The 21,615-nt window shown below is 43.4% G+C and overlaps 1 protein-coding gene across 1 annotated transcript in view; it reads right to left on the bottom strand.

Moving 5' to 3' along the window:
* Window positions 1-21,615, bottom strand: part of Melk (maternal embryonic leucine zipper kinase) — a 54,990-nt gene that overhangs the window by 20,366 nt on the left and 13,009 nt on the right. Inside the window, exons 8-11 of the mRNA XM_021159944.2 lie at window positions 18,133-18,231; window positions 12,958-13,026; window positions 11,498-11,596; window positions 4,774-4,860 (exon numbers count right to left, since the gene is read on the bottom strand). Coding sequence (XP_021015603.1) covers window positions 4,774-4,860; window positions 11,498-11,596; window positions 12,958-13,026; window positions 18,133-18,231 — 354 coding nt within the window. The remainder of the gene's footprint in view (window positions 1-4,773; window positions 4,861-11,497; window positions 11,597-12,957; window positions 13,027-18,132; window positions 18,232-21,615) is intronic.

Here is a 21,615-nt window from a genome sequence, read left to right as displayed (position 1 = left end):
CTAGAAAGCTTTTGATTTTTTAAAGTCCTTTTCTATTGTTTTAATGAGATTTCAGAAAATACTTACAGACTCAAAGTTAATTCAGACTACGAGCTTCTGTCCTTACCAAAAAAAAAAAAAGCACAAACTTTTAATAATGGAGTAATATTTAATGCCATGATGTGCTCTCAAGAGGGCGTGGCACAAAAGGCATAGCTTTTGTTATTTTGTCAGTTAATATTTTACATAGGCTCACATGTAATAAATGACTTGAAATTTTCATGCCAGTCCTTTCGATCTAGAAAGGGAATAAAATACTGTATGTTGTGATAATTACAGTGGAATTCTGACTATTGTACACATCATAGCAGGGGGCAGAAAAGACTTCAGAGAAAGAACTGCAGAACTAAATCCTTCCTTTTTCCCAATTATACTAAAATCCTCCACATCCATCGGGTCACCTGTGCTGCCACCTTTTGAAAACAAATTTATAAAAACAAACAAACCCTGTTTGAAAGACACAGAATGGGCTGGAGAGATGGCTCAGTGGTTAAGAGCACCGACAGCTCTTCCAAAGGTCCTGAGTTCAAATCCCAGCAACCACATGGTGGCTCACAGCCATCTGTAATGGGATCTGGTTCATCTGAAGGCAGCTACAGTGTACTTAGATATAATAATAAATAAATCTTTTAAAAGAAAGAGAGAGAGAGAGAGGGAGGGAGGGAGGGAGGGAGGGAGGAAGGGAGGAAGGAAGGAAGGAAGGAAGGAAGGAAGGAAGGAAGGAAGGAAGGAAGGAAGGAAGAGGATAAGAAAGACATTAGCTAGCAGGCTGTACAGCACTCATCCGGACACCTGAGGTCCTGGGTTCAACCCCCCAGTACCACCAAAATAAAAGAGGAGGCTGTCACTATACTAACCTAATCGAAGCACTGTGAATATTTGAGGACAGTGCTCTAGATATTTTGAACAGACTTTCTATTCAGCTTTAAGAACGTCCCTATGTCCCCGGTAGAATTACCTCACAACAGTTTATGTGTGTTCTCTACACGTGCCTGCGCTTCCTCTTTCCCTTGGCAAAAGCCATCCACTTATAAACGCTCTGGGCTGTGGTTCCTTTGTACCCTCTGATCCGATGAGGGCCCGGGAAGCACGGGGAGAGAGGTCAATGCAGTGGCTTCCCTCCTGCATCCTCACCTGCTGGGTCACTCCCTCCTCTAAAAGCAAATGTCTGGTGCTGATAGGGCTGCCTGTTAGGAAAAAGTTTCTCTCTCTAGAAAACTATAAACACTTTTAACTTTTTAAAAGTTTACGTGGGGGAGTGGACACACGGAAGCCAAAGGGTCCACAGCCTCCTTCTACTCTGTAGGTTCCAGACTCAAAAGTCGGGTTGTCAGCCTTGGCAGCAAGTGCCTTTACCCACTGAGCTATCTTGACAACTGACCACTCCCCCCAGTTTTGTTGAGAGAGGGTCTCTGCACAGCTCTGGCTGTCCTGGAACTTGCTATGTAGCCCAAGCTGGCTGTGAACTCACAGAGATCTGCCTGCATTGGAATCCTGAGTGCCAGGAATAAAGGGCGCACCACCACACAGGGCGTTACAATCCTCTCTAAGGTAAATGCTAGCTTCACAGGCACTCGGGAGAACCACTCAGAGCAGGACGCATAAGGGCGTGATAAGCCAGAAGCTGCAGCACCACTACTGGGAATCTCAGGACAGGAATAATGACATGGGCCAACCTGCAAGCCAGGGAGATCTGACTACTACTCCATATAAACATTTATTAATAAAACAATTTAGAAGTCATGTATGGTGACTCAAATGTTTAATCCCAGCTCCCAGGAGGCTGAGGCAGGAAAGCTGGTGGAAATACGAAGCCAGCCTGGACTTTACAGGCAATTCCAGACCAGCCTGGGCTATAGAGCAAAATCTTATCTCAAAATAAGCAAGCAAACAGACAAGGGAAATAAGCAAGCAAACAGACAAGGGACAAGTACTTGTAGGAGTGTCTGCAGAGCTTCCGTCTGTGAGTCAGTGCTGCTTCTGTCTTCTCACAAACATCAATGGCACCACATTAGCATGAGGCACAAGAACTGATTTGTCAAGGTAGCCCCAAAACAAAGACAGAGCTCCAAACTTCAACCTTAGCGGATCACCAAAGATCTTTAAACTGGAAAGTAAAAGCCCTGTATGCCATTAGTCCCAGCACTCAGGAAGCAGAGGCAGGCAGATCTCTGAGTTTAAGGGCAGTCTGGTCTATAGAGTAAGTTCCAAGACAGCCAAGACAGCCAGGGCTACAGAGAAAAACTTTGTCTCAAAAAAAAAAAAAAAAAAATTTAGTTAATTAATTAATTGGAAAATAAAGACTGGGCATGGTGACACTGTGATTCTAGTTCTAAGAAAGCTGAAGCAGGATTGAAAGTTCAAGGTCAGCCTCAGCTATACAGAGCTAGCTGGCTTCTATCTCAAACTGGAAAGTACTTGGAACAAATGTGAACTTTCTGAACCTCAACCTTTCTGAGAGAAAAACAATTATATAAAACCTATATGTAATCCTACCTTTATTCTTTGAGAGTTTCACATATGTACCCAATGAATTTGAGTTTTTGTCACTCTCAATCCCCTCTCTCATATCACGCCCACTCCCATGAACCCCTCTTCCCAACAAGCCTCCTCCTACCACCCTGCTGGCTGTGTGTGGCCCACCGGGTTATTGCTGGAGTGTGGCCAATTTATCAGTGACTACAGCACCGAGAAAATGGCACCTTCCCTGAAACCATTAATGCCAATCGTCCCACCCACAATGAAATGTTGTGCAGTGAGGGCATGAGTACAAAGGCCAGAAAGACATCTTTCACAACACAGCCCCATCCTCGGGCTCATACACTCATACACTCTTTCTGTCCATGTTTCTACATGTTCTGAGCTTTGGAAAAGGTGATGGCTCATTTGGGGGTCACACATGGCGCCATCACTCTGACCAGTTAGAGGTTTCTGCATTGACTGCCTCCCTCTGCAGTAAGAAACTTCTCTAGAGCCAAGGGCAGCATTAATCCTACATGGTGACCAGGAGCTGGTTTTTGTTCATTCTTTGAGACAGAGTCTCAGAACGTAGCCCAGGTTTGCCCAGATTAGCATCAAATTCCTCATTTCAACTTCCCAAGTACTGCATTATAGGAGTGAGCTCCCACGGCTGTGGGGTTGGCTAGTGTGAGGTGGTCTCTCTCCTGCCTCAGCCTTCTGAGGGCTGGGATTACAGGTGGCATTAAATGTAATTTTTAATTAAAGATCCCCCCCCCAAAAAAAAAGCATGCAAAATTTTTTAGGTTGCTGAAGTAGAAATTTCAAATTTGTACTGTTTGAGACTAAGGGGACATTAAGACAGTCTGCATTAGCTTCCAATTCTTGACATTCTGTCAGCATGGCCAGAGCCGCTGCATGGCGGCGACACTCAGAGGAGTTTCTTCACAGTGCAAAGCTCTCATGGCAAAGCAGTAAAGCTGTCTCAAAACAAACTGTTAAGATTTCTAAACTGGACTATGGAAACAAACAAACAAACAAACAAAAATACAAAGCACGGGTGACAAAGACAAAGTGTTGAACAGGAGCACGTGGAGGTATGAGCCTCACTTGCTACCCGAGATGGGACTCGGAGTTGTGATCTCTAGAGAGACTACAGGTTTCGTGTGGATATAAAGGACCTGAAAAAGCAAAAGCAATCCAACATCAGAAATCGTGCCAATGTTGTCGTAACAATGAGCTTCATAAGCTGGACGATGAATAGCAGACTACAGGGCTGTTTTTAGGAAAGAAAACTATGGTGTGAGCTGGGCAGCGGCAGATGCCTGTGTTCCCAGTGCTAGGAAGGCAGATGCAGGAAGACCGAGTTCAAGGTAGACAGTGAACTCCAGGGTAAGGCCAGCTGAGGCATACATAAAGGTTTCGTGCGTGCGTGCGTGCGTGCGTGTGTGTGTGTGTGTGTGTGTGTGTGTGTGTGTGTGTGTGTGAGAGAGAGAGAGAGAGAGAGAGAGAGATAGGCAGACAGAAAAACAGACAAAGAAGTCAGAAACAGAGAGGGCATGTTATTTGGGGCCTACTATGGGGACTACAATACAAGCCCCTTGTTTGTTTGAAAACAAACCCTTTTGTTCCTGTTTTGTTCTGGTGCTAGAGCTAGAACCCAGAGCTTCAAGCATACCAGGCAAGTACTCTACCACTGCCTACATGCCTACCCTTGGACATACGTGAAAGCTTGTGTAAGTATGTTGTCTTCTTCATATTTACTGCAGAACCAGATTTCTGCGTCTGAGAACTTCAGAACCATGATGACAAGCACTACCACTTCCCTGTGGATTAACTTGCTCTGATTCTCAACTGTGTAAACATCACATCTCTCTAATCAATGTCCAAAGTGCAGAGTGTTCTTATTTAAAGAGGACATACAGGGATGCTGAGAGAGCTCAGGGGGTACAGGCACTCGTCATCAGGTTGACCTCCTGAGTGCAAAGAGAAAACCAACTCCCACACGCTGTCCTCTGAGCTCTACACACTTCCGGCAGCACGTGCTCACCCACACACATACACACAGAACAAGCAAATAAACAAACCATCGAAGGTTTTAAGAGAACACCCAGAAGATGCAAGGAAAGAACTGTATCATACACGAATATACACTGCCACAGTTACATTCATGATGGCCCATGGTCCTAAAAATGCTACATCACTGTCAATCACAAACAAAACAGAAGGACGATGAAACAAAAGTCACCATGTTTCAGTTCACGCTGCATTTCTTACCGACGAAATTAAATCCTCCATTGTCTGCCTGCTGCTGCGGTGATGTACAGAAAGCTCTGTCACGCAATCCTCGTCGAGGTGAGTCAACTACAAAACACAATTTCATATGCTGTTTGCATATGTGCTCTTCTGAAAGTTAAAATCAGCATAATCACGAGCTTGTCAAACTTTTGGCTACACATTAACATTCCTATGACTCTTTTCTTTTTGCAGTGCTAGCCCCAAACCCACGTACTCTACTGCTGAGCTATCAGAGCAGCAGCCTCCTCACTGCTCCCAGCCATCAGAGGCCGACCACCATTTCAAGGAAGGGAGTTCATATCTGGCTCTCAGATGCCGTCCCCTGACTGACAGTCAGTGCTTCTGTGCAGCAAAGGGATCGCATTCTTCCCCATGTCTGCTGCAAGACAGTAGCCACATATAGAAGTCAGCATTTTTATAAGTGGTCAAAGGGTGACCTGACTTGTCGTGTTGCACTTTGGGCAGGTTTAGGTCTGCACAATCCCAGTAGGCCATGTGATAGTGTGTGACAAACACAGCATAGCTAGTCACATTGAAGATACAGCAGACCGTAATGTCAACACACTGAAACTCAACTTAAATTTCAATTTGCCTAAGGGCAATTACCAAGTCCTTAAGAACAAAATGACAGGAGTGGCTTTGTCTAGGCTGGAAAACCCTCAGAAGATGATGTGTGAAGACAATCATGAGGAATATGGCTTCCAAAGTAAGCCATATTCCATTCTCCCCACAACAGCTCCAGGACAGAACGGTCTACTTTATGCTCCCAGCTCTCCTCTGCAGGGAAGTGGGACAGCTGGGGTGCTCGGCCTCTCTGTCACCTAAGCGTGTCTCCATGGGATCTCTCACTACTGAGTCAGCACAGCCTGACAGCTAACAGGCTTTGAGATTAGAGAGATCTTGGTTTTCATTGTGACATCACTTTATAACCATTTGACCTTGAATATTCCAGTACACCTCCCTGAGCCTGTTTTACCATCTGTAAAATACATGATACATGCCTTGCCACACATGTAACACAGGAAAGCTCAAGTATAGCTAAAACATTCAAGGCCCTCAACAAATGGTTAACTATTTTTACTAATACACACAATTCTAGTTCCTCTTTAACTTGACATCTTTCAGAAATTTAAATATTCTTGTTACAGCCACTCCTCCCCTCCAAATGAGCGACCTGGAATCAGACACAGCATGAAGGAGACGTTTGCCTTGCGCAAGGCAGAGCATTACCACGACCACCACCCTCATGCGCCACACACAAGTGACAGTGAGCTCCCAAGAAACTTATCCCACCTTCATGAACGGAGAGAAACAGGAAGACGACTACCTTTCTATGGTCCAGTGTCTGTGACCCCTAATGACCAACCTGAGTGTTGGGAGATGGAAGGGGAGAGGACAGGGATCCAGCCACCTCGCAGGCTGTGCCTGGAGCCTCCCAGCCACCCAGTGCATGGCGCTCCATTCTAGAACAGACTGAGCAGATCAAGACAAACTTACGCTATTGGCTGGGACAAGCACAAACTCAAGGGTCATTTTTAATAAAAGAAAGAAAAAGGACAGCCCCCACAGGTTATATTAGAGGCACTGGAGAGCTCCAAAGTGCTAAGACATATATCCAATGTGCTGCTCTAGCTTTTGTGACTCTGAGTACAGTCACCTCATTTAGGATGACCTCGACCTCAAAAGCCCCAAACATTTCAACACCCAGTCGGGCCTCTTCCTGTTGATGTCACTGCTCAAGGAAGAAGAAAATACTGAGTTCCTTCCATACCCAAGCTATGCCCTAAGCAGGAAACACTTCTCGGCCAGGTATGATGCCAGCCATAATTCTAATACTCAAGGAGTTAAGAAAAGGGGATCAAGAGTTCGAGGCCAGACTGGGCTATGCAGCAAACTCAAGGCCAGCACAGGCTACACAGGACTTTAACTTTCTGTGTATGAGTGTGCCTGAGTGTTTGTATGTGCAACACCAACGTCCTGGAGTCCAAAGAGGTCAGAAGAGTGCCAGACCACCCTGGAACTGGAGTTAGAGATGGCCGTGAGTCACCATGTGTGTGCTGGACACTGAACCCAGTCCTCTGCAACAGCAGTAAGTGCCCTCAAATGCTGAGCCATCTCTCCCGTTTTGGGAGAACCTATTTTTAAACGAGAAAAAGAAAGGGGAAAAAACAAAAAACAAAAAAAACCAGGTCTGGCAATATGGCATAGGAAGAAAAGACTCCTTCCACCAAACTCCATGGCCTGAGATTGTGAACACCACAGGATAGAAGGAAAGAGCTGACTTCTCTGCCCTACACATTCTCTCTCTCTGTCTGTCTCTTTCTCTCTCATACACACTCTCTGTTTCTCTCTCTCTCTGTGTCTCTCTCTGTCTCTCTCTGTCTCTGTCTCTCTCTCACACACACACACATACACACACACAAAAATAAATGCAAAACACAACAAAAGCCCCACGTTTTTAAAGGAAACAGACAAGAGCCTGTCCTCCAGCCACCGTGTCCTGTGCATCTACACATTCTTATCACAGGAAAAGCAGGACAGGCACAAAGGAGGCACTGTGCGTTCTGTTGGACTCCTGAGCTAAATTATAAAGGACAGGGTGACAAGGGTCTGAGAAAGTCTCTCATTTCAAACCGAGTCCCGCAGAGGGGCTCGGCAGTTTGATGGTGCTCTGAATTCTCAGCTTGCGTACTCAGGTTAGGTTAAGGACACAAATGCATGTCCAAAGGTAGCCAATTATTTTGGATTATCCGTGCCTGCTACATTTCCTGTTCACTAGGGCAGAAAATGAAACTGAATATAACTTCTATTTGATACAATACTAGGGTACTAGACCTGTGCATGAAAATAGCACAAGGAGATCATGCGTAGAATTATTACAGCATCTATGCCTTAAATACCCAAGTAAATCAGCATTATTTTTATAGTTCATTCTTGATAACACACACTGAAAGAAAAAAGCAAATCCTTCAAAAGGCAACAACAATCCTTAGACCTCCTGTTTACAACTCACTTCACCCACAACAGCTCTGTGAGGCGGGAGAGCGATGAGTAATCAGATGGGGAAAGGTACCCCGACTCTACAGACAGGACACTAACCAAAGTGCTGATTAGGGATGATGAAAAGAAGATCATCTGCCCCACCCCAGCCCCGACCCCAGCCAAGACTGGCATTTTGATTCCTGGCTCAGACTTTTCTACCACGCCATGATGCTACCTGTCAATGGTTCTGTTCAGGAGACACCAGACAAGGAATGTGGCAGTTGGGCATGATACAGGCCCGCGCTTAAATCAACTGACCTCCCAGGTCCTTTGCAGGCTACAGCCCCTGTCTGGATTTAAATTCTGGGTCTCTATGCATACTGGCCACTCAACTGTGTTACTTCATGAAAATGTACATTCTTTTGCTCCATCTGCAAAAGAGGGCAATAATAGCCCCGGTTCAGAGAGCTAGTACAAAGGCGGGATGAGTTAAGAGAGGCTACAGAACAACACTTTACCGAAAAGTACTATCCAAAGACTTCCACCCATATCATTCCATAGTAGCACGCTAATGTAGAATGCAACAAATACTAGCAAATTTTGAAGGTCTATTTGTATTGCTCTGTGTGTGTGTGTGTGTGTGTGTGGGTCTTGGGCTACCGAGTAGCTCTAGGCTGCCTCAATTCCTGGCAGTCCTCTTGCTTTGGTTTCCCAGGAGCTAGGATGACAACGATGCACCCCCAGATCCAGATTATCGTTAACTGTCTTCCTTTCTTTTTCCCGAGACACAAGACCAGCTTCCAATTAGTCCTCCTCCTGCCCGGCCTCCCAAGGCGCTCAGATCACAGATCTGCGCCACCACCACTGACCAGCAATTATATTAGGATGTGAATAAAACTGTATGGCCTGGGAACACTGAAAATTACATGTTACTTTATACTATGTCCCAAATTTAAAAACAAAGACCAGAAAGCAAACACACAAACCCTCTGACGTTTGCTTAAATGGGAGAATGTCCTTAGGAGCAGAGTTAGGAGGACCTGAGGTTCTATGCCAGCTTCAGCTACACCGCAAGTCTGAGGCCAGCCTGGGGTACATGAGACTGTGTCTCAAGAACGAACAATGAGACACATACTTCATTTTGGTGTCTATTCTAACATGAATAGGAGTGTATTCTATTCTATTAGAATCTTGGCTCAAAAGATAGAAGCCTTCTACACGTGGAGAAATGATGACCCCCAATGGTTGAACACAGGCATTTGCACCCCCAATCTCCACCTCACAAGGGGCACATCAGTTTCCCTGTTCTTTCTGCTGACCTGCTCAGATATTCACATGATTCTTAGGCTCTGGCATTAGTAATCACTAGATTAGGTTGCATTTACTCAGTAGATATCCATTCCATCATGGAGGACTGAGGAGAATATGGATAAGAGATACACTGAGAGTTAACCATCACAGGGAAATGGGGGAGAGGAGGTTAGTCCAGCCTGTATGGCCCTAACATGGGGACAAGAGTAGAGACCTGAAGCAAAAGTCAACTTTTCTAAGACTAGCTGGCTACTGAGTATTTCTCTTCACTGGTGTGATTATTCCAGAGACAAACTTACCATTTGTCTACATGTAACATGTCTGAGACACACCTCCAAGCTATTCCAATCCATGTGCAAGACACATGCCATTGCAGAAGTGGAGAACAGTCTTAATTACCTGAAAAGCCTATAAAGACACTCCTCCCGTTTCTTACTACAAATGTTAAGCTGCATGTGTGCAAGTACATGCATGTGTGTGTACAGGGTGTATATGGTGTGTGCACATGTGTGTGTACCAAATGTGCCTGTGAGAGCAGTGAGGAGAATGTCATGTATAGTAGACCACTCTTTAGAATGTGGTCTGCAGTATCCTGAGGCGCTCCAGCACCCACACCATTTTTATAACACTTGTGTTTCTCACAGTTCCCCAGTGCCGACATTTGAGCTATAGCACAACAACAATGAGTGAAACTGGGGCTTCTGTAGAAAGCATGGACTCACGATTCCCCTCATAAGTCAGTTTCAATTAAACCCTTGATGAAACAAAGAAAAGAATTATTCTACTACATGTCAACATTGTGCATGTGTGTGTTTAGTATAAGACGGAAGTGTCAGATGCAAAGCCATTGCTGTCTGAGAAAAGAATCTATAGTCATGGAATATCATTCCTTACTGGTTATTCAAATTTGGGTATTTGAGAAATAATTTGTCAAAGCTCAACAAAGTAAATTAACTGATGGCATTTGTGTCAAAAAAATGTGTCAGCATTGGAAAGCCTGCACTACTCAGTGCCCAAATATTTTCCACATGACCAATACAGAGTGGAACATGGAGAAAAGACCAGACTCTTGGGCTTTATGGGAGAATCCACAGTGCTCAACAATGTGACTCCAAACTCCACCTTCAAATAATCTTTTAAAAATCCCCCAAACTGAGGGCTAGACACGCTGTTCTCATTACTCAGGACCAAGGTTCGCTTCCCAACACCCACATGGTGGTTCACAACCATCTCCAACTTCAGTTCCAGGAGACCCCATGTCCCCTTCTGTCCTCTTTGGTCACAGGGTACAGGCATCCACACACATAAACTAAAACAAAGATTTAAAAAAGAAAAAGAAAAGAAACAAACAAGCATTAAGGAATTATCACAACTATCTGAAAGATTACTAAAAGACTTGCCCTTTTCCCTCTGTCTGGGTAAGGCTGCATTTTCTAAGTGCAGAAACCAAAGACTACACAGGCATCCTCTGTTATACCAGGCTCACCGAAGCTCGTAAAGTCATCAACAGGCCACTCCTTTGACAAATTATTTTTAAATGATTTTTCTTCACAAAAATATGTATTCATAATGTGTAACAGATTTCTTGATTGTTTTTTCTTTAGAGATATCTCAGTGTTTAGATCCTGCTGTCCTCAAACCTGCAATCCTCCTGACTCAAGTGCTGGGATTATAGGCATGTGTCACTACACTCAACTCTTACTGTTACTTTTTAATGAGCTAATAAATATATATTAAGGGTGCAAAACATTCCTCAGGCTTAGATGTCTGAAAACTAACGTAACTTCATAACTCTGGAAAGCAGAACAAGTTCAACCTATTGCTACAAATGAATAAACAGGCCAAGCAGAGTTAAATAACTTCTTCAAGACTCCACAGCAGTCAGGCCTTGGTGGTACAGGCCTTTAATCCTAACCCTGGGGAAGCAGAGGCAGATGCAGGTAGATTTTTTAGTTCAAGGCCAGCCTGGATCTCAGAATGAGTTCCAGGACAGCCACAGATACACAGAGAAACCCTGTCTCAAAACAACAACAGCAGCAGCAGCAGCAGCAGCAGCAACTCCAGAGCACTGTCCACAACCCTGACTGTACCCGGGAGCTTCTGAATGTACTTACTCACTAAGTACTGTAGAGTGGGAGGCAGTAAGTGCTTGACTTAAGAGACAGGTGTCACTATTCCCAGCAGGATCTGCTTCTGAAGGTTCCAGGTGATTTGTGTGCAGTACAGGTTGAGCGACCACTCACTGGCCCAGAGACTGACAGGCAGTATAGGATTGGGCTATAAGTCTCCACCATCAGTCCAGGTTTAGTACGCAAAATACGTTTTCTTTCATATTTAGAGCAGAGCATGCAGGTTCTGAAGTCACACAAACTTCTGAAAACAAACTCCTGGGTAGTTTCAGCATACTTACAGGAGTCTTGCTTTGCCACTCAACGGGACAGCTGTAATCTTGCATGATCCAGGGATGGTTCAAGAGATTTCTCATAGAAATCCGTTTCTTTGGGTCCACCTAGTGGCCATTAAAGTACATTTCAAACAGAGACTATAACACCTTTCTCCTGAAAACTCAAAATGCACCAGAATAGATGTAAATGTTATCATCACAAATAACGCTGTCAAAGACCTTAAAATGGCCTTGGAATGAATTCTTTTAAAAAGGCAATTGAGGCAAGAAAACTATAGCAACCAACACAGGCCTACAAGATAAATGTTTAACAAACACGAACTTCATTGGTATGGACATTATTCATGAAGTTCAGTCAATCTATTGTATGATGTAATAGTCTTTTTGCTGGAAAACCTATTCATGGGAAAGATTCACCGGTTTAGTATTCAAGTAAGCGCAACGCAGGGCATTCACACTGAATATGCAATCTCTACTTCCGATTCACTCACAATCACATAGAACAAGCTGAAAAGCACACCTTTCGCTTCCATTTGTGATGTTCAGATGTGAGGAGAGAAAAATTAATCAACAAAGATTAAGTCTGGGGTCCAGAAGAAAGGCCAAGGCATTTTTCAATCTCACTATGGAGATTTGGTGGTCTGGTTCTACTTAATCAAGGTGGGTGAGCCTGAGGTACATTTTAAATTAAAGGTAAAGATGGCTTAATCATTGGAAAACTGGAAGACATTCAGGTAACACAGTGGGTAAAATGATTCACTAATAAGATACTCATTTTCCAAGCATTTCCAATCACTGTATCTAAAATACTCCACAGACCAGTGCGGTCAGCTCAGACATGCCCCTTTCTTTTTATAGATCCCAACAGTTTAGGAGGTAAGTCTACTACTGACTGATTAATAGGATGAATACCTAGGCTTTCACCTTCATCCCATCAGAGTCATTTTCAAAGTGGCCCCAAAACATCAGCACCATTCAGGAGCCTTTTGGAAACGCAAATGCTTGGTCCTGTTCTAGATCTGTCAGATCAGACAAATGGAACGGGGCCCACTAACAAGTCCACCTGGCCACTCTGACACACGGTGACGTTTGAAACGCGCTCTACTAGATCACAGGCCATAGACTACACATCAGTTCATCCAAGCATTTGCTCAGTGGCTTCCACATGCCTAACATGCAAGAGTTAGAGAAAACAGAATGACTGCTGAGTGGATGAAGGAACGAATGGATGCATGCATAAATCAATAAATGTGAAAAGGGGCACATCATCAAAGACAGGCAAAGTCTAGAGCAACTGTGTTTACAGGATAACTAGTAGAGGTTCCCAGAGAGAACAAGATACATGATGAGTGGAATCCTTCTTAAGCTCACAGGAAACAATAAATGCAGCAGTTCCACAGATATTAAAGTTAAATCAAACCATTACTATGAGCTTCTATAACTTAAAAATAAATAACAAACTTTACCTGAAGCATCTGCTGGAGAAGCAGAATGCTACTGGGAGAGAGCCACTTAGGAACTTCGTATTTCCCTCTCTAGAAAAAAGCAGAGGAAACATTACGACTTAGGTCCAACCCACCTTGCTCGTATTCTAAGGTAATGGGCTGCTGAGGTTTGTGTCTCTAACTTTCTCTAACCAACTACAAGATTCAGTCAACACTAAGAACAACTCCCAGTTCTTGCTGAAAAGAACAAAATCCAGTAAATTAAATCCTTTCGTCACCTCTAAATTATCCACATATCAGAAAAGGACTATAGCACTGAGACTGTAACAGTCATATATACACACACACACACAAGACATACATACTGAAGACATACATACTGAAGGCTTTGGAATCCATAATCCATACCATTATTACATGAACAGCAAGGAGAATACTACATTCGTTTTATATTGCTAAAGCAAAGTGGAATTAATCATCTCAGAGCAACTATCAGCTGACAGAGTGAAGCAACAGCAAAATGTATCTGATAGCAGGACATGTGGTTAAAATAGATCACAGTGGCCAGATGGTGGTGCACATCTTTAATCCCAGCACTTGGGAGGCAGAGGCAGAGGCAGGTGGATTTCTGAGTTCAAGGCCAGCCTGGTCTACAGAGTGAGTTCCCGGACAGCCAGGGCTACACAGAGAAACCCTGTCTTGAAAAGCCAAAAAGGAAAAAAAAAAAAAAATGCAAGGGAAATTGCTTTTAGAATTTTTTCAGATATGATGGTAAAACCAAAAACTGTAAGACTATCACCACAAAGTAAACACATTACATTTCTGAACAGCAAAACACTAGCAAGATTAGCAGCCATCAGGGAAAAGCCTTTTCTGCCAAAATGAAAGGAACTACACTACACTAATCACACAAAAAGGTCTTTGAATCATGAGGGTATCACCACGGCAGCCACCCTCACTGCCGCCCCTGCCCCCGGGAGTGGTGGGAGCACTGCCAACTGTCAACTCCTAACTGCTCTTCCTCTCAACCCACGCTCAGCTCATCAGCATCCCCAGCCTCCTCATCTCTCCTGCACGCCTCCTGTGGCACACTGCGTGAGGCTGCTAACTGCTCATCAAGACTGCATCACTGTGGCCCAGAGTCTAGTCTTCACTCGTTACTGCTTACATTCTTTTCAAATAGTGGGGCAGTCATGGCACCTCACCACTCCAAGCCTTCCCCCAAGTGGTTCCCCCATCTGGCTCACGGTGATCTGTTTCCGCTTCTTGCTACCTCTCAAACTCTCCATCTCCTAACTATAGACAGTCACTAGTGAAAGCAGCCTACCTCAGGCCTCAGCACTCAGTTCCCTCTGCCTGTCTGTCATGCTGTGCTGGGTGCCAGCAGAGTGTATGTGGCAGTCTTCCTCAGATCTCCACCTAATGCCAGTGAAGATCGGCCCGCCCTGGCCTGCCCATATTTACCACAGCGCCCCACACCAGTCATTCCGATTTGCTTTACAGCCCTAGTACCACTATCAATTTATACTTTATGCCTCGCTACATTCAGACACAAGCTCCTTGATACAAGGATTGTGCCATTCTGTTGACCTGAACAGTGGCGGGTCCTAGTGTGTATAAGGTACTCAATTCATATTTTTTGACTAAAGGAAGAAATTAGACAAAAAGCATATATTCTAAAAGAAAACAGGCAAAGAATACTGGCAAGGCATTTAAGTAGCCAATAAGCATGAAATTATATTCAACTAATGGAACAAAAACTTAGATGTGGAGATGTGGCTCCGTTGGTGATTACTGCCTACCATGCGCAAGGCAGGGGTCAGTCCCCAGCACTGTAGAGGACCAGGAGGAGCGGCACTCACCTATAATCCTAGAGACAGGAAAGCAGGTCACGGTTATCCTACGATACACAGCAGGGCCTAGGTCAGCCTGGACTATATGAGACAACTCAAAACCCATGGCTCAGTGGATAAAGGCACCAGCCACACCTGCTGGGCACCCAGAATTCAATCCCAAACCCACACTGAGAAAACCTTTATGTGGTACTGCACCTGTTACCCCAGCACTTCTTCAAGGATACAGGCAGCCATCTGCCTATCTGCCTGCTTCTCACACACTTCAGCTTGCTCTTGCCACAGCGAGAAGCCTACCTGCTTATCAAATGGCCACCGCCTACCTGAGTGCCTGAGCTCATCCTGCTCTTCTGCCATGCTTTTCACTGGACAGACTGTGCTCTGGGCGATCCCCCATGCTGACTGCTATAGGCGTCTGCTTACTCCCTTACTCTACACTGAACTGTGCCCACCTGCAACTGTGAGAGGGCAGATCTGAATTGTGTTAAGCCACCACCCTCAAGTCCTTGACTTTAGAAGCACTAAGCAACTCCCACAGCTTCCATCAGGTGCCACTCTCCCACCAGCCTCTCTCCCCAAGGAAGAGTCTGGCTCCAGGTTCCCAGCTCTTCTGATACTCAAATATAGGCTTCCAACTACCAAAGTAAAAGAAATGTTATGCCCTTAAACTAACACCCAAAAGAATTAAAAATAAAAAAATAAAAAATAAAAGGAAGAAAGAAAAATGGACCCAAACTGCTAGCTAAAGGTAGGAGTACTCCACAGTCTGTGTGCCACTATCCCAGCACGAGAAACTTCGAGCAGAAGCCTGTCTGTACTTGGCTTGAGTGTGCAGGCTGGGGTGCTCCCAATATCTAGTAAGTACAGACTGTGCTCTGCACACCCCAGTGCTCTGCGCTGCATCACCTACAGCAAAGAATGAGTTAGTTCCAAATATCAAGAAGAGAGCCAAGGTTGAGAAACATGTTACAGAACAGCGTATGCTTGAAGGCTAGAAAAGGACCAGAGGGAGATGCAGCGCTTTCTGCTGTGCTTATATAACTCAAGGAAGCCCACAAGTACACAGAGGGGTGACTTAAGCAGTAAGATATACAATACATCCAAAGACTAAACAGGGAAGACCTCAGGGAAAAGTGCAGCGAGGAGGGGCAGCACCACAGAAGGCCCTGTGCCAGCCAGGGCTGTGCCCCTTAGTCCTGCTTCTTTATTTAAAGGGTGACTTCCTTGCAAATGAGAGCAAGAGCAACAGTGGGCAGAAGCCAAGTGGGAGGAGAAGGGGATCTCTGGGCTAAGGATAATCCTGGGAATTCTAGCAGCCTTCAGTTGTGCGCTGTGCACATGGTGCTAAGAAAGGCAGGCAGTCTTTCCAGCACACAATGACAGCATCATAGTCAACTCTATAAAATTATAAAAATGTAATCGCATAAAGAAACAACTTACTCATTTCCCTTAAATTTGAAAGTAACAATTGGTAAGAAATTTTACCTTCTGACTATCCAACTTCGACTTCTAAATTATGTAGACCACTCTAATACTTGTATACCAGAACTGAAGTATGGTCATGCTTGTCTTCAAATACAGTGATAGCAAATGAATAGGTGACTTTAATAAGATTAAAACACAATCTCTAAGTGATCATGCTGAAAATTACATTTCAGGGTTTTGTTAAGATAGCCAACAAATGCAAGATACACAAAGGCTGCCTCTTAAATCAGTTTCACAATGTGTCAAATATTGCAGAGTTTTTCAATCAAGCCAAGATGAGAAAGTTGTACTAGTCCTAAGTGAGAATTTTTAGAATATTCTAGGCAGATACATACTGTATGCAAGTGATACGACACCTTAATTAGATTCAACCAGCAGAGTGTGTTACACTGCGACTCGGAACAATAGTTCTGAGTCAAGATTACAATAAATTTCAAAATCTATAATGTGTGAAATTAAATTCCACAATAATGCATAAAAATCCTAATTTGAATCAATTTTCAACTTGCAAATACATGAAAAACTAAAAAATAAAATTCAAAGTAGGAAAAACAAAGAATATACAGTATTAGTAAATAATATTAATTAAGAAGGCCAAATCTCTCCCAAACGAGAATTAGCCATGTTCTACCATTCATGCAATTGCAAAAGCACTCAATTTGCCCAAAAATAAAACCTTGATTTTTACTATTAAGGCACAACACTTTCATATTATTTTAAGTTTCAGCCCCCAAAAGATTTATTCAAGATCCACTAGTGCACTCAAATAAATATACTAATTAAACAATATTAATAATTAACATATTAATGACACATCTGTCATGAGTGTGAATTTGCAGGAAAGGAAACAACGTAGTAATTTAAGGTCTAGACAGTAAAAGCACAGCACTCCTCAAATCTTAGCTGAGTGGCTTAGATAGCAGCCTAAAGCTGAAGATGCAAACACTCAGGTGATCCTGCACTGTTCAGTGTGTCTTTCCTGCTACCTTGTTCTTTTATTAAATGCAAATGAAGTACGCACGTGAGCTATCTGCCTCACCCCTCACCGTGCGGCCTGGCACCAAGGCTGGTGATTCTGATGACCCACTGAGCTGTTCTTTTCACAATGGCTTTGGAGTTCCTGGAGAAAAAATGAGTAATCTCCACACAGTGAGATTCTGGCTTCCTCAAGCCACCAGCCAGGAGCATCGGGAAACCATCGGAAGCAAGTGCTTTGATGAAGATGCAGACCTTGACCATCCTCCATACTCCGTTTCCAGCTCTGCTTGGTGCTGCCAGGTGAGATCCTCTTTCTGACACTCACAAGAGGTCTAGGGACAGCCCGGTCTCAGAATAAGAGATGGATGGCACTTCCAAAAACAATGCCAACAAAAAGTTCCCTTTTCTGAAATCAAGGTCTCATGCAGCCCAGGCTGGCCTTGAATAAGTATGATATATATTATATGACACATATTATGACATATATCATATATCATATATATTTATAACATATAATAAATATAATATTATATATAAATATTACTCAAAGAGTTTAATAAAATATAAGCTGAAAGTTTTATATACACACACATATATATATCATATATATATGATATCTATCATAAAGAGAGATAGACATAAATCATAAATGCATACCTTGGTAAGCTTTCAAAAACTGAATACAAAAAGTATGACCAACATCCAGGTCAAGAAAATGCAGGCTCCAACTATTTTCCCCTTAACCATGGCCAAACAATAGCTATAGTCTCATCTTCTAACAGCCTGGAGCATATTTGCCTTTTGGTACTCTTATACATGCAAGCACATAATAAGCAGCACAGAGAGCTTTAATTCTGAAATTCTGTACCCATATACTCACCATTATCTTCTTGTACAAAGCCATGACATTATCATCATCAAATGGTAGAAACCCACACATGAGCACATACAGGAGGATGCCCATGCTCCAAACATCTGCCTAAGAGGGAGAAAAAAATAACACAAAACACGTTTCAAAAAGGCAGGGCACCTAAAAGAGAATCACAGAATCGTTCTTCTGACTGAACACAAGGCCTGGAAAAGAAGATTCGTCCAAAGTCACTGACTCGATGGAAGGCCTCCTGACGTTCAATTCCGTATACTCCTCTAGCTGCACACTAATACTGACTAGAAATCATTCCCAGGTGGCCAGGATGGTGCATTTGCTTAATCCCAGCACTAGGGAGGCAGAGGCTGATGATCTGTGAGTTCAAGGCCAGCAGACCTAAACAGGACAATCAGGACTACACAGAGAAACCCTGTCTTGAAAAACCAAAAATGATAAAAAGAAAAGAATCCCCAAAGGTCTAGAAACTAAGTCATAAAGAAACAAAACCTTGATTCTGATTCTCTGATTCTCAAAGCAAATCTCCGATTCTGATTCTCAAAGACGAGTTTAAGGCTGCCGGAGGCGAAGGTTACATAGGAGGACTGTGTAGACCTTTAGAGATGTCAAAAACAAGTCTAAAAACTTCCTGCTAATCTGAAAGTGCAATTAAGCTATCATGCAAAACCCTTTGCATAGGAAGAAATCTTAATACAATTCAGTGGCTGACTTTTCAAATATGTAGGCTAGAAATTAGCATAACAGCACTACAAATCCTAAACTTCAGAAAAAAACTGTAACTTTCTGAGATTTCCTTGAGTCCTGAGCAATGACTATTCAAGTAAGACTGGCTTTGAGCAATAAAGATGCCACATTATTAATCATGGCTCCTGTAGTAGCCAAACTTGGTTGTCGACTTTAATACATCTATAATCAACTAAACCACAGTATTGCTTTGCTTGAATACATATTTCGGGTAGGAAGACCTACCCTAAGTCTGGGCCACACCTTCCAATAGCAGCCCACACAAAAGGACATGGAAGAATGAAGCTATTGCTTACTCTCACTGGCAAGACCGTTTATCCTGCTCTCATGGCTGGTATCATATCCACTACTGTCAGGATTCTAATGAAGACTGAAAACCAGCAGCTCTCTAGGAATCCTCTCAGACTTAAGCACCAGATCAGGACTGAACAAGTACTAGATTCTTGGTCTTTTCATTGTGAGACAGCCATTATCAGATTATCTGGACTATAATCAGTTTAATAAATCTGTATTTTCCTTCCATTCTGTAAGTTCTGTTCCTTGGAGAACACTAACACAGCTTCCTTGCTGGGAACAGCCCAAAGATCGAGTGCCTAACTGTCAGTCAGTCTCCACCCTCGCTTATTCTTGTGAAGTTTGTAAAGGACTGCATTTTTGGCAAAGACAAATAAAAGAGGAAATAGTTGAACAATGCGGCAGTCTCGCCTATCTAGCTGTCTACTGAATCACAACCAAGCCCCAGCCAGGACTCCAGGATGTCGGACGTGAAAAGCTTGCCTTTCAAGTCAACAGGTAATTTGTGTACCAAGTTGTAGATCAAAAGTTAAGCATTTTTGCCTGAGAGATGCAAACACTTAATTCATTAAGTTGTGGCAAGACAGGAAGTGAACACCAAATACCATGAGAGGTCAAAACAGATTATGTCTGAAATTAAACTGAAAGATGAAAAGAGTATAGTAATGTTTCCACACAATCTACCCTCCTCCTGGAAAGAAGCGAGACTTTCAGGTCGCCTCATCAAGCACCTCATTTCACTGATTCACACGAGATGAGAGAACACACTGATTAACTAAAATCATAAGTCCAAGTAAATATAAATAAACCTATCAATTGGCAGTAAGATAAAAAGAACTGGGGGAAGAAAGCATGCCGAAACACTTCCCATTAGGATCTGTGAGAACCTCAGAGCGCCCACCATGGAATGTGCCCTTTGCAGGCCAACACCAGAATTACCTCAACTGCTTACTTCACAACTTAAACAACCAGACCAAAATCTCCAAGGTTCTGCATCTTTCAAGGATGCCTGAGGACTCCTTGGTACAGTTCTTAAGACAGTCAGGCTCCCATGGACAAGGGTAAGAAGCCCGGAACCCACTGGCACCCTGCATATAATTATGCAGTCCAGCTCCAAGGACAGCAGACAGAAAACTGCTGTGGACTGTTGGCTTCCAGCCTAGTCAAGAAAATGTGAGCCCCAGGTTCAGGGAATGCCCTGCCATGCACGCACAACACACAGTTTTTGAAAGACAAGCCTGAATGTCGTCCCACACATTCTATAACACAGATAAACCTGGAAGGCATGTTGAAGAATATAAGATAGTCACAAAAATTATTAAAATTATACCTAATGCAGAATAACCAAATTCAGAGACACTGAGAATGGAACAAAAGCCAAAGAGATTAAGCAGAAATGGGGGAGTATTGTTCAATGAGCGCTGGGTTTTAGCTGTACAAGTAAAGAGCACTGTAGAGCTTCAACGTACAACAATGTGACAGCACTTAAACTAAACTGCAAAGCAGTTACTATGGTCGATTTTATGTTATCTGTATTTTTCCAAGTTAAAATTTAAAAAAACAACAAGCTGAGGGGGTGGGGTCCAGCATGCATGAGGCCCGTGACTGGATCCCCAGCACCACATAAACTGAATGTGATGGCACGTGTCTGTCATTCCACAACTTGGAAAGTAGAGACAAGGTCAGAAGTTCAAAGCCATCCTTGGCTATATAGTAAGTTCACAGCCTGAGCTCTATAAGACTGTTTCAAAAACCAGACAAGCCAGGCATTGTGGTGCATACCTTTAATCCCAGCCCTGAGAGGCAAGGGTTCTCCAGGAATCCAGCCTGATTTACAGAATGCGCTTTAGGCCGACGAGAGCTACAGCATGACAGTCTGTCTCAGAGAAAAAACAATTAAGGAAAACAAAGAAAACCTAAGTTTTCCAGATTAAAAAGAACTCAAAAGGGTCAGCAAAAAGGATCAGCTGGAAAAGAAGCTTGTTGCCTAGGGTTATAGCATAAGTTCTCAGGACCCTCATAGTGAAAGAAGAAAACCAATCCCCATAAGCTGTCCTCTGGCCTTCATCTGCATGCACACATGCATACATGTAAATAGAGCTAACAAAATACAATAACCAATATAATAAAGCTATAAAGATGATTGGTACAAGCAACACGTTTTAGAGGGTCTGAAGCATAATGGCTTAAATCTGCAACCCCAGCACTGGGAGGATGAGGCAAGAACACCTAAAAACCCAAGGTCAGCCCGAGCTACATACTGAATTCCAGTCCAGCACAGGATCCAAAATGGGTTTTGCTCTGTGAATAAACACCCTTCCAGGCAGATTTGCGGATGGGAGTTTAGAACCCCAGAACCACATAAAAGCTAGGCAGTGTGACTTCTATGCCTAGCCCAGAAGTCAAAGACAAGCTTCCCTTGCCACCCTGACTACCCAA

The sequence above is a fragment of the Mus caroli genome, chromosome 4 (genome assembly GCF_900094665.2).
Source record: "Mus caroli chromosome 4, CAROLI_EIJ_v1.1, whole genome shotgun sequence".
Taxonomy (NCBI): domain Eukaryota; kingdom Metazoa; phylum Chordata; class Mammalia; order Rodentia; family Muridae; genus Mus; species Mus caroli.
This window is presented reverse-complemented; position numbering and strand designations above follow the sequence as displayed.